Here is a 14541-nt window from a genome sequence, read left to right on the forward strand (position 1 = left end):
AATACCAACAGCATATTGGTATTGCACTCCTAACATGATAATTTGCATAGCTCTAGTGTTTGCTGGTTGCTTCACCAGTATTATATTGGTGGTTTTGTGACCTATAGCTCACTAAGAGTATATACCAGGGGTGGCCAAACTTGCTTAATGCAAGAGCCACATAGAATAAACGTCAGATGTTTGAGAGCAAGACATGATACATTGAAAGTGACATCACAGAAAAGGGCAGGGTTTTGGTGCAGTATGTTGGAAGTGACATCATTGGAAGGGGTGGAGCTTAGGAAGAGCCATCACCTGACCTTTGACTTGGAAGTGATATCACAAGTCACATCACATCTGTGCTAGGTTTCACCTCCAAAGTCCCCAGATGTTTTTGAGTCAGACCTGGCAGCCCCAACATTTTTATTGAAAATATGTTAGGAAGGAAGGAAGGAAGGAAGGAAGGAAGGAAAAATGGAAAAGAGAGGGAAAGACATGGAAATGAAGGGAGGGAGGGAAATAAACTAGACTAAAATAAAACGTATGGCCACGGCGATGCTCAGAGACCTCTGGGAGCTGCACAATATGTCTAGAAGAGCTACATATGGCTCCCGAGCTGCAGTTTGGCCACCCCTGGTACATACTTTGTGTGCAGAAGGTCCCAGCTTCAGGCTCTGGCATTTCCAGTTAAAAGTCTTCAGGAGGTAGAAAGACTTTTCTCTGCTTGAGTGCCAGGAGAGCTATTACTATTTAGATAGACAGTACTGAACGAATGGTGTGGTGCAGTGCTTAGAGTACTGGTCTTGGAAAGCCAGCTTCAGATTCCTGCTCTGACAGGCTAGTTCACTGAGTGATCTTGTGTCAGTCAGGGCTTTTTTTTCTGTAAAAAGAGGTGGTGGAACTCAGTGGGTTGCCCTCGGAGAAAATAGTTACGTGGCTGGTGGCCCCGCCCCCTGATCTCCAGACAGAGGGGAGTTTAGATTGCCCTCCGCGCCAGTGCCAGCGGTGCGAAGGGCAATCTAAACTCCCCTCTGTCTGGAGATCGGGGTGCGGCCACCAGCCATGTGACCATTTTCAAGAGGTTCCAGAACTCCGTTCCACCACGTTCCAGCTGAAAAAAGCCCTGGTGTCAGTCATTTTCTGCCCAACCTATCTCACAGGATTGTTGCTGTGAGGTCAAAATGGAGGAGCGGAGAAAAATGTTATAAGCCACTTTGGGTCCCCACTGGGGAGAAAAACTGGGCATAAGGATATAAATAAAGGACCCTGTGGTGCAGAGGGGTAAACTGCAGTATAAAGTCTGCCAAGAAAACGTCGTGATGCGACGTCCCCTCATGGGTCAGTAATGACTTAGTGCTTGAACGGGACTACCTTTACCCTTTAAGGATATAAATAAAACTGTAGGAACTGTATGTTTGTATAAGCGGGGTTGGCTCTGCTTAGTACCTGGAAGACAACCAAGGAAGTTCACCACTTCTAAGTATCTCTTGCCTTGAAAGCCCCTTGGAGTTGCCATAAGTCAGCTGGACACAAACATATTTCATCAGTAAAGATATTTGCAATTTCAATGGGACTTCTGAGGAATGAGCTGTGAAAGAGCATTTCTAAATACGCATCTTGATTAGCTATTTATGAACATTTTAGCTCAGTCTTCCACCAGTTGGTCTTCAAGGTGGCTTTAATTACTTTTTATTTATTTAAAACATTTTAAAGTGTCCTTTCCACCAAAGAGGCTGAATAAAAACATTTTAAAAGATTACAACCCCATATATAAAAACAATGAAAAACAAAACAGAACAAATATACACATGAATGGGAGGGTCAATGAGAATCAGGGAATGCCAGACACATTTTTAAAACGGTTTCACCCCTTGGTAGAAAACAATGATAGAAGGGAGGAGATGAATCTCCCTGGGGAGAGAATTCCATAATTTTGATTTCCCCTGGAAGGACCTTTCCCAGGTTGCCACCCACTCAGCTTCAGATGGTGAGTGCACCCAAAGCAGGGCCTCCAAAGATGACATCACCTGGTAATAACACAAAATTAAGCCTATTTTAAAAAGAGATGGGGCAGGTTGTTCTCCAGGTTGTTGGAACCCTAAACTGCTGTAGCAGTCTCTCTCTCTACATGAGACATCTGACACATGAAGAACACGAGATGCAATGTTAGCCAGGAAGGGTAGTTTAAAAAGACAGCTGGTGGCAGGCCAAAGGATTTGCTATATACTGGAGCTGTGTGAAGGGGCTGTGAAATGCCAGAAGGGAAACTTCAGCCCATTATAACCTCTTCAGGTCCAAGCCTGGCTCTGGAAGGCAGCTCCAGCCCATTTCCACTCTTTGCTGCCCTCTGGTTGTGATTTCAGTTTTAAATTGGAGAAGTGAAATGGACAGAGCCTTTGGGGAAACAAAGATGCAAACCCTCTTGAGGCACAATCTCCACCAGCTCGGTTTTTTAAAACTACACTTTCCAGCTAACGTTGCGTCTCCCTGCACTTGATGAACATGTGCTGAGGCATCTTGTGTAGTGGTTAAGTGGTAGGGCTGTGAGTCTGCCATGAGCTCAGCAGGTGGCCTTTGATAAGCCATTCCTCTCAGCCTCAGCTCCCCAGCAGTACTGTGGGGATAATATGACTTATGTTCACCATTCTGAGTGGGCACTAATCTGTCTAGAAGAGTAGTATATAAGCACAGAGTTATTACTAAACCCTAGATGAAAGCAAAATCACACACTTGCTCAGAATCATGAACACTCAGTATGATCAGGCATCCAGAATATTTTTTCCCTAGACTCAGAGCTGGAATAGTTTTGCGCCTTGGATTATGAGGGCCCCTATAAAAATTACTGAATTAGCACTTTCTGTAAATGCTATGGAGCCCCTTACATGATATAGTTAAGGCTTCAGCGTGTCCTTAACCCAGCCCTGCCTAGACCCTGCCCCCTTATTGGCATACTGGACTTTAAATATGAGGTATTTTGCAGGTCAAATTTAGTCACGTTGCTTCAACGAGTTTGCAAATTGCAAAATTTTCAGTGGGGGCCTGGCTGCACTTTGCTTTGATCAAAAAAGCACATAGCTGAATTTTTTGCAATTTTTACTATACAGGTGAAGTTGATAGAGGGCTGACAAAGTTTTGAGAACATTTTAAAAGATGAAGACAGGAAAATCAACCTAAAAAACGGGCGACTTCTACCCAGAGTCAGTATCAACTTCACCTGTACAGTAAAAATTGGTTGATAGGTCTCATTTCCTTGTTACTATACAAGCAAAATGATAAGAAACAATTTCATCTACTGTTCTGTATATTTCAACTCATGCATAATCCTGATGAGTTTCTGTTCCTGCTTTACCATCCACACCGTGATGATCTTTAATCCAAGGGCAAATAATCCTCATGCTAGAAACACTGGTTTCCTTTCACCAACTTCAGATAAACTTGGTCCTGTCATCTGGTTATCTGCAGTAGCATCTCCCTAATCCACCATCACTGTCTCGTATGTCTGTTCCCAAACTTTAGCAATGTCTCCTATTTTATCTCTCTGCAGAAATATACAGTGCTTTAATATCATGTTCCAGTCTTGAGACTGCACATAGTCAATATTTATGTTAACAGTTTCAAACAACCCTTTATCTCATTCAATAAGCACTCTCATTTAGGATCCAGCCATTCCAGCAACATAGAAAGGTAGAGGAGTCCTGGTTAATTTTCACTTTACTGTAAGCAGCACCAGGCTCACATGAGAAACATTCATGAATGGGTATGAGCCTACTTGGCAAATTCTTGTGTTCCTTCATACAAATATGCAGTACCAAACACCACACTTACACACAGCAATGAGCGTGGTATATTTTGCTAGCTGTCTTTGCCAGTGCATTGCACATTGCACTTCAGAGGAAGGGTGGCATAAAAAAATAATGTGGGATTGTGGATAAATATTTTGGCCACTGAATGTTCTCACCCACTTTGTACCATCTGGGTTTCCCACCACAAAGCGTCTTGCTTCAGAGCTGGTTTTTCAAGTGGCTTCAGAAATTATCTGAAAGACAACCATACACAATGTAATTGGCTTTACAAAGCCAGCATGATGATAAGATGCTGACATGTTATGACAAATCAGGTGCCATCTGTTGCTTGCACCTATGCATTAGAAAGACTACTGAGATAAGTCAATTACAATAAAGCATATTCGCAGGTAGCACCTAAAAGCAGCTGGAGATTTCTTTGGGTAGAAAAAGATGTAAAGTGGTGTTATACAACCTATCTTACCTTACCTTCTGATGTTGAGAAAGAGAAAAGGGTGAATCTGTAGGTGGGAAAATGCTGCGAGCTAATCAACTTTCTCACCGTAGCAATGAACATGGTGTAATCTGTGGTTGCAGTCATGCTACGTAATAACAGAATGCGGCAAGAACTAAATTGCCATATAGGAGTGGACAAACTGGAGACTGCGTTACCATGCTTTGTGGTATTTTTTTTATTGAGAAATTGTGAGTAACTACAGCTGTAGTGTTCTCGTATCTTGTAATTCTTATGGTTCAAGAAACCAGAATATTTTTAATTAAGGTATACAAAAAAATACACCCCATCATTTTCTTAACACATTTAAAACATGCATGAAAATGCTCTGTATGCACTAAATCATACTAAAACATTTTCTTATCAGAATCTGTGGCCACTTAGTTGTGTTTTACTTTAACAAAAGTTCATTATCTGCTTAGGAAGGAGAAGATATGCTGGTAACCTCAATCTAGCAAGAAACAGCAAAAGCAGTTATAAAATCCCACAGCAATTGTGAGCAAGCCTCATACATTGACTTTTGAATTTCTCTTTTCAAACAGGCAGATGAGCAAATAATATAGAATATAGAACACATAAGATTATGAAACATAAACCAATCTAAAGATGATACTGTATAAATCTGTATTAAAGTACACTTATATTTCCCCTCGTGAGGAGCTAAAGCTTTGTTGTGTGCGTTCTTCAAAAAGGTCAAACATTAAAATCAAAATTTTTGTAGTTTACACACAAAGTGGAAAAAGCCACACAACTGAAACAATGCAGAGATAGTATACTGTCATTTGACTATGCATAATGTTTTACGGCCTCTGAACTGCTGCTAATTGTGAAACAAAAGCAATTCATAAATCTGAATGTGTTAATCAGTGTTGGGAAGAGTTTAACTTTCACCACTGATTATGCTTTAAAAATTTCTTTAAAGGCATTAAACACTGGCTCCTTGGAAAATGCAGAACTCCTAATATATGCTCCCTTTTCTTGGCTATTCCAGTTTCCAGCTAATCATCAGCTGAGATAAATATATGTAATAGCCAAATAATTAGGTTTTAAACCTGAGCTGTAGCTCACAGGCACACAACCATCAATGAGGCATAACAGTATGTTGTGAAACAGAAACATATTTGAAATGATCCCCTTTTATTCTGACAAGCAAAGTTACAAAGCTTACTTTCCACATTCAAGCTTTGTTTCCCAGGAAGGAAGAAGAATCAGTAATCAGGCATGGCAGATTAAGGAAGAATTTCATGGCCATTTCTGTCTGCAGTAGCTGAGAGGAGTGAAAGCCAGCGATGAGGCAGTCAGGATGTGAGAGACCACCAACGTGCCCAGGATTCAGACTGTCACATCCAAAATGGTGTACATTTCAGATTTTCAGTAGTTTGCAAAATTATGTGTGCGCTAAGTAACAGAAAGGTTTTTCCCTATTGCTTCCACAGGCAAAAATGAATATGAGTAAAAAAACCTTATAAGACTCAATTGATGAAAGAGCAGAAGGGAAAATTCACTGCCGAGCTAAGAGAAAAAAGCAACTACTTTTAGATTATGAGCCTCAAATTAGTCAAGATGGAATACTTAGTTTTAAGTCAAATTCTTCACTTTTAGTCCAATGATAACCATATTAGCTTAAACCTAGGTACTCCGGTTTAAATCTACAAGTCATAATGTTCACAGGGAAAACTAAGAAAAAGAATGTGGTAAATATGAAAATGGCAAGCAGATGGAGGAAAAGTATTCACTTGAAAATCTATCATGAACATGCTATTGGATGGTATAACAAGATAAGGTACTTGCTGCTCAACAAATACGATTCCAAAGACACAATTGGCCAGGAGGTTTTTGTGCAAAGCAGCTAAGGTGCTCATGGCAACTCATGTTCTTGCCAGTGGGACCTTTACTGGAGAACTTTCTGATGGACTGTGCCCCGTGTTCTCAAACTCTTGCATTCATACTATCTCCACTGATTTCACCAAATGTCAATGAGACTTGCATAATAAGCAGGTGTTTTAGGAGGACTGCAGGTGCTGCAAGTTCTTCATGCTTATATTGGTTAATGGAACAATTAGTACAGCTGTTCATTCCATCTCACCTGATCAGTGAGCTCTGTAAAGTTGTTGTTGACAGGTTAAAATTGTATATTAGGTTTCCATATGGTGTGTTCATGCTCATAGTTTGGGCTATGCAATTGATGCTTTAACTTAAACTAAATCCAAGCACAACAGCCACCTAAAGTGCTTGCTAATTCAAGTTAATGCCCATAAATAAAAACAAACAGGTATCAGCTGATTGTGCTGATGGAAGACAAACCAAAAACCCATGACCTAATGCCACACTGTGTGAGCCTTGGAGAAAGTCTTTTACCAGGTGATTTTTCAAATGTCCCATTCAATTTTCTTTTATTCTTCTTCCTCTTCCTCCTCTTCTTCCCCTTCCTTCCCCATTGTTTCTACAAGGAGCTCTGCAGTACAGGTGACTTCCCCAAGGCTGTTGACTGCCTTGCAGGTGTATTTGGCATCATCATCCCCACAAACTTCTGAAATAGTTAAAGAGCAGTTTCCATCTTCATCATAGTCTATCTGGAAGTGCCGGGACTCTTTGATAGATTGGTCATCTTTGTACCAAATCACCTCAGGGTCAGGATAGCCTGGGAAAAGAAAAGCAGGAGTTGTAAGTCAGTCTACTTAAATCATTTCAGAGTGTCTGTCCTTTAAAAATTTAGTGTTCTCTTTATACTATGGATATGCCTATCACATGTTTATCTGTTTGCACCATAGTGAACGATACTCAAGAAAATACGTGTTAATAGGTTTTTTATGGTAGCAGTATACTGGAAAAAGTTATGAAATACAAACAAACTATGTGTGGTTTTAAACAGATTAATGTTATGGCTACAAAAGAATTTTCCATGGGATTTGGTTGTGTTTATTTCGCAATATTAATAGCAATTAGCCTACATGTGTGGGTCTAGTGATTCTGCTGGTCCCCCAACAGTCTGCAGAGTGCCATGCCACTTTCCATTAGACCGTTCTGTGATTCAGCACATCTTTTGGTTTCGCACATGGTCTCCCAAATAAGGGCAGTGAAATTCCTGTGGATTCCATGTAGAATTCTCTGCTTCTAGTAACTTGGGTGAAGTTAGCTTTTAAAATGGAGCACCATCTAGTGGCTCAACAAGAAATGTCTCACTGAAATGTGTCTTCTGAGTGAATAGGTAAGAGGAAGACAAGATGATAAAGATTGAAAATAACTCAAGAAGGCAAACAAAAAAGAATATGTTGTGTGAGCAGCTGAAAGGTACCTTCAATTTTGCAGTCAAACCTAGCAGCACTGCCTTCTACAACTTCTATATCCTGAATTGTTTTAGAGAAATATGGCTTCATATGGGGCCTTTCTTCATCAACTGCTTCCAGGAGAGTGTTAGCAGCTTCATCTACAGGAAGTGAACAAAGATCTGTTAAATCTTCTAGAGGAAATTTTTCTTGTAACCACAGTAATTCTACAGAAATTCATAGACTGTGCAGCTGTTCTACCTACTATGTTCCAACTTTCATGTACTAGTCAAGAAGGCAGACAGCAGCATTCTGACCAGCTTCAAACCACAGTACTGCTTTCTATTCATTACTTACTCTATCTAGTCTTTGCTATCCAGTGCAACTGGAATGGCTTATATCTGCTCCTGGTCACTTTGGGTGCTCTCAAAAAGTAAGAGTATGCCATAAACATTAAAAGTGTACTGATTCCACACCAAATGGCATAAGGCAGGAGATACTATGAAAGTCTTTTAAACTAATCTTATCTGATGGATTTTGGGGGTTCCTATCACTTCACATGCATTCTAGGTGTTGAAAATATTACAGCCTGGGCTTATATGCACAGGATGACTTGCCATAACTAGAGGTGTGATGGCCTATTTAAAAAAAAAGAAAGAAAAATTCCCCATTTTTTTTCTGATAGAAACATTGGAAGTTTTTGGGAGTACTGAAAAAAAAAACTATGAAATATTTTCTTGTCTAGAATGAGTGAAATGCTTTTACAGATGAAGTGGGCATGCTGTAGACATATACAGCTCTTAAATCCAAGATGCATTTTTACACCTAGTGAAAAAGACTAGAGAAGCTTGTTTCCATTCATGCAAACCTCAAGTTTTCCAAATAGCTGCATGAAGATAAAAACAAAGGCTAAGAACCAGACGTTTCAGAAACTGATTCTGATTAGAGACCTGATGTACTGATACTTCTATTTTTAAATGAGACTAATTCTGTATATAATTAAAATGATGTGTATGCTGATAATACACTACTGAATAGTTCAATGCTTCTGTATTATAAAGTTTGCTATTGGATTTATTGAGAGTGTGTGATTCTTTTTCTAACCAAATATTATATTTTATAATATAAATATATAAATAATATATTTTATATTATTTATCACAAAGCTTGTGTTTTCTGTTTAATTAGTATTTTTGTACTTTTCAGACGGCAGAAATTAAGATACACTGTGCTAACGTAGCATAGGGTGAGTCAGCCTGCAGTTCTCTCTCAAGTGCCGGGTATGTTTGCAATTTTGATTGCAGAAACTAAGGCATTTATAACTTTTAAATTCCATAAATATGTGAAACACTGCAATTTTCTAAGTTACAAAGAATGCATTTTATGTTGTTAAAGCAGTAAAATTCATTTAGGTTTGATGGGACAGTAAGTAGTGCATATATTTCAATTTTCCCTCAAATTTCTATTTTTAAAATGGAACAGGTGTCATCCCCCATGGCTTCTAAATTTCTAGAAATTTTACATCTCTAGCAATGACCTGGTTGTCTATCTCAGCTTGCTTTGGCTTGGTGTATCTTCCTAGTCATATAGAGGATTTACATGTAAGAAATGGACTGCTCCAAATACATGGTATGATAACTTTCTTTACATTCAGGAGAAGTTACAGATCAAGCTGTGTTGAACCTAACAGCCAGTTACGTATGGAGCACTGCTATGTAGAAGCAGGCTTCCATGTGGAAAAATTAAGGAGTGGACTGACCCTTTGGAATACAATCCTTGAGAATTTCATCTCAATCAATTGGGTAAAAAAAATTGCATCAAGAAATATATTTCCTGTTAAAACAAATGGGAACAAAAATGAACTGAGTAACTTAAAATGAACTGCTTTAATAACAAATTTGTTTAAACCAAGGTCTGAAAAAATAAAATTAGGTAAAAATGTAAACACTGGTATTGCATGAATGTTGTACAAGTGTAAACATAAATGGACTTAGCACAGTTCTGCTTGCACAAGATCTTGTGAAACACAAGTGCTTTCCTTCCTATGCATTATAATGCCTGGAACTTGGTTTGCTAAGACCTTGGACAAGCAGAAGCTCAAATCGGGATACATTAAGTTTGACTTAAAGAGCACCTACTGCATTCTTTCCCTTGTGTTTCTATTTGCTCAACAGCTATAGGGCAGGCCATTAAGTACAGAGAATTGAAAATGTGGAATTTCTAGAAAGCATCAGAATGCTCATACCTTCAGCTTCTATCTTTTCTGCATTAACGGGACTGGTTGGTGAGCTTGAAGAGGACTTCCTTCCGCTTAGGCCAGAAATCATTGCCATAGAGGACAGTCTTCCTATGGCACGGACTGCATTGCCTGTTTTCTGCAATATAATACAGAAGGGTCTGGTGAATCCATTCTTTCAATTCCTCATTTCGTGAATGTTTGTAAGTTAAAAAGCGGACCAACTGAGAAATGACACAATCATTTCAGGCTACGGGCCCAGCTGCTGGTGCTATAAAACAGGTTCTAGACATGGGGGGAAATGTAGATGCCAGGATAACGTCCCAATGAGGATTTCCGAAGCTTAGGGGTTCACAATTATTCATTTGCCCACGGTGATGACCAAGTGTATGATCTCCCATGTTGTTTCCAATATTAAGTCTGGAAATCTTTTACACAGGTGCCAAACCCAACAAGAATATAACTATTTTGCAAAACATGAACTAAGTGAGTCTGTGTTTCTTATCTACAACAATTGACCTGCAAAAAAAAGAACCAGAAGCTGCCCTCTACTAATTTGATCCATCAAGGTCCATCTTGTCTACTCAGACTGGCAGCAGCTCTACGGGGGTCTCAGGCAGAGGTTTTTCACACCACCTATTGCCTGGTTCTTTGAAATGCAGGGGACTGAACCTGGGGCTTTCTGCATGCAAAGCAGACGCTCTTCTACCAAGCCACAAACTCTTCTCTTCTTTGCAACTAAAGAGCCTTTGATTCTCATAGTATTTCTACAATCATGAACAAGAACAACAATAGCGGGGATCTGTAGCACATTTACTTACCTGCCATTTTCTTCTAGCCATGTACTTTTTCATCCTATCTTTGGACAATTTTTTAGCTTCCATGTGTTTGGTATCTTTTTGCAGCCAAGGATGCTGAAGGCATTGTGTACAATCTAAGCGGTCCCTATGAGTTTAGAGGAAACAGTTAGGACTGCAATATTTACAGAACAGAATTCTACCTGTTTCTCTAAGGGTACAATGGAAAAAAGCAGCCTATATATGGCTGCAAACTGAGGCACTTCTCTCAATACTGGGCATAAAGAAGGAAGGCTGGTTTTATGAAAAAAATCCATCAATTTTTTCTTAAGTAAAACATTGCAAACTAGAACTACCCACGGATTTTGCCACTCGTGTTACTGTCTGGCTGCTTACCTTTTCCTATCCCAGGCTGCTGAAGCCTTATCAGAACTTGAGTCAGAGGTATAGAATAAACCCCAGTCTCAGGCGGGATTAATGACTCTCATTCAGCCTTGAAGCTGAGTATCTTTTGATCAAAAACAAAACGAACTGGCATTTGACAGGAAAGACCAATGCAATGCAAATCACTACTCTTCATTTTATCCTAACCTGCTAATCCACAGAACATATGGAAGTAAAACTAAATTTAGCTTGGTGGCTGGCTACCCAATACACTTGTATAGCATACTGGGATCAGCAATTCCCATGAGTGGAGTATCTATCTGCTTGTCTATCATAAGAAGGTCTATGCCACACTAAAATCACACAAAAATGTTGAAACATCATTTTTCTTAAATTTTGTCCTAATATACTAGAAAACAAATTGCAAATTTGTTTTCTAGTATATTAGCAAATTAGCAAAACAAAGTGACTGAATTACATAGACCAATAAGGTGTTCCTTTGCTGACAGAACAGCCATGGCCATTAAATTTCCTACAACATAGTCCTACAGACAAACTCAACTCTTTCAGTAACTTCTGTGGTAGTGAACATGGATTACAGTATTTATGTAAGCAACTTAAAGCTACTATTGCTTTATTTTAAACTATGGTATCATAGTAGCTATGAATATGTCAGGAACCAGCTTCCACTCCAGCTCTGCATGATTTGGGGCAGAAATTTATTAATTGTGTGATATCACACTTATTCCCAAAACTATATATGCAACAAATTTTGCTTTTTGAATCACTGCTTGTTCTGAGTGATCAAGAGGAAAGAACAGGCAATCACAGAAGTGTGGCTTTTCTACCAAGTTGGTATGCATTAACTTAAATGTCCACACAGTGTAGGTATATACAGATCTGTATATATCTACATTGTTATAATAATGAGACTTGTGGAAATGGAGAGAAGTACTTCTTCATAAGAGGTCATCCTAGTAGGTGGATAAGTGCCATGCATTCATAACAGCAATATGTAGCACACTGAATGAATATAAAGTCATCTTTACTTCATGTCTTTCTTTAGAAGGTTGCTGATGAAGTCCTTGGCATCTTCTGAGATTTCATCAAAAGCTTCATCATCAAAATCCCAAGTGGCAGAAGTAACATTGGCTAAGGTTTCATTGTCGTTGTCACCCATAAAAGGAGAGAGTCCACTGACCCTAAGAATTAAAATACGTTGTTAAGAGGGTAGATTTCCAAAGCAGCAAGAGTTAATACACTCTGGTGAATAATATGTTGTTTTAAAATGTATACATCTAAAAGCTGTATGCATTACTGAGATAAAAATCATTTTCAGATGGGCTCTTTAATCTATTTTGGTATCTGATGGAGAACAAGGGGGTTGCTTTTCAAACAGGCACACTCTTTAAACATTGCTGATTCTGATAGCAAACAGTTTATTTTTTTCATAGCAGATGTCCTAAAGCACGTGTTGTCCTGGTTTAATGAAGGCTTGGTCCTTCTTTTGTGAAAATGGTTTTCTTCAGGTTTTGTTGTGTGGTTGTGTTTCTGAGTTGTGGGAGATGCTATATGAACTGTCTGTAAACAGCTACTTTATTTTTCCTGCTCATTTCTATGTTTTTTTGTTTTTAATTGATGTAGGTTTTTGATATAACAATATATCAAGATAGTGCAACACTGACAGAGAGTAACAACAACAACAGTAACAAGGCAGCGCAGAAAAACATGGCACCATCTGAAATTCAAAATCCAAACCAAACAGTTCAAAGAATCTGTCTGAAAGTGTCCCACATGAAACAAATTCCACCTCTTTTACAACTTTCAGTGCTGAAACTAATTCAAAATAGGATAATGTCTTTGTGTGAAGGTAGCCAAAGACAGAGTCCCAACTAAATGGATGGACTGATCACTGAATACCCGTTATGACAAGGTAATGTTCTGGAATCAGTATGAATCTTTTTCAGGACTGGGATATAAGATGCAATATTTAGGGAGCCTAAAGTTTTCTATAGGATGTAAGAAAAGAAATAATGTGAGAAGTATTCTTCAGAATCTATGTTGGTTTCAAGCTTTTGTCAAACTGTGAACAAAAACAGTAATATTATTCTGCCACTAGAGGGAACCAAAAACCTGGAACAGTATTCTGAACAAAGAAAAAAATCCACGTTTCATACCATATATGAACCTTTCATCCCTGTTTTAACATTATTCCTTTTTCACACCCCTCACAAAAGAAAATCATAATGTCAAGCACAATAAAATCAATGGATACCATTACTGTGAGATCTCAAAATAATTTTAGGATTGATGTTCTTCCAAGATGAAACCAGCTCAATACTGACTTTATAACTTGCAATGATACAAACCTGATTAAATGGCTGCCTGTAACAGGTGGCTTCATATGGAGTTGACTTTCTGGTTTCAGAGAATGTGAAATGCAATGCTTTTTCATCAACATAAGCTATTGTTGAAGAAAGCATGCATGTTTTTCAATTACATAGAATATTTTGCTAGGTAGAATGTAAAGTAGCTATATTTTCTTTCAGCTCAACTAGGTAGAAAATAATGATCACTAATGCAATTAAACTTGCAATTACTTGAGGTAGACAGTAGATTATTATTATTATTATTATTTATTAACAAAAGTCACTAAAATTAGTTAAGAGATATGCAAAATAAAATAATAAAAAACGGTTCTGTCTTCTAGGCTTGTAGTCGTTACACAATAGAACAGAACTTAATTTGATCTATTATACCGAGGGAGAGGGTGATCTGGGGGTGCAGGTGTTAAAGCCTGTTCTTTTCTCATGGACTACCTGATAAAGTTTAGACTCAATGCTTCCTCTTCTCTCTGCACGGGTGGTGGACCCATTAAGAGAGTCTGCCCCGGGTACCTGATGGATCCTGATGGCTTCTTGTCTGCACTTGGGGATTTCTCCACCTTGGCTGCTGACAATTCTCTCAAGGTCCAGACTGCTCTCTGGAGTATGGAAATGGCTTGGGCTGTTGACACAATCACCCCAAGTGTCCTCTCCCCTGGACAGAACCAAGCAGCCCCCTTGGTTCCTGGGGGAACTACAGGTGATGAAACAAAAGGGATGATGGCTCGAGTGCTGCTGACAGAAAACTCAGAGCAAGGCTGATTAAACACAGCATAATCCCATATTAAAGCCTATTCCAAGGTGGTGATGGCGGCAAAAAGGCCGTATTTCTCCACCACCACTGAATCTGCATGTAATTGCCCAGCTGAGCTGTTTTGTGCGGTTTGGGGACTTTTACATCACAGCCTCTTGGAACTGGACTCTTACCACACAACAGCCCACTATGACCAATTTGTGATCTGCTTTGTAGACAAAATCACCAAGATGCTGGCACAGATGCCTGGTCAGACGATGTACCTCCGACATCTGCTTGTCTGACTTATATGGATACTTTTCAACTTGTGGAGCCCAAGGATGTGGACAAGATCCTTGCAGAGGTGACACTTACCACCTGCGTTCTTTAACCCTTGCCCTTCTGAGGGTGGCTGGGCTGAGTGGGTGACGGGAGTGGCAAATGTGTTCTTGAGAGTGGGACCTGT

The 14541-nt window shown here is 39.2% G+C and overlaps 1 protein-coding gene across 1 annotated transcript in view; it reads right to left on the reverse strand.

Annotated features, from left to right (window-relative positions):
- Positions 1-4429: 4429 nt before the first annotated feature.
- Positions 4430-14541, reverse strand: part of LOC129325276 (myosin light chain kinase, smooth muscle-like) — a 153758-nt gene continuing 143646 nt past the window's right edge. The window contains exons 23-27 of the mRNA XM_054972928.1: positions 12008-12160; positions 10599-10722; positions 9787-9916; positions 7571-7702; positions 4430-6916 (exon numbers count right to left, since the gene is read on the reverse strand). Coding sequence (XP_054828903.1) covers positions 6669-6916; positions 7571-7702; positions 9787-9916; positions 10599-10722; positions 12008-12160 — 787 coding nt within the window. The 3' untranslated portion in view covers positions 4430-6668. The remainder of the gene's footprint in view (positions 6917-7570; positions 7703-9786; positions 9917-10598; positions 10723-12007; positions 12161-14541) is intronic.

Source organism: Eublepharis macularius, chromosome 2 (genome assembly GCF_028583425.1).
Source record: "Eublepharis macularius isolate TG4126 chromosome 2, MPM_Emac_v1.0, whole genome shotgun sequence".
Lineage (NCBI taxonomy): Eukaryota > Metazoa > Chordata > Lepidosauria > Squamata > Eublepharidae > Eublepharis > Eublepharis macularius.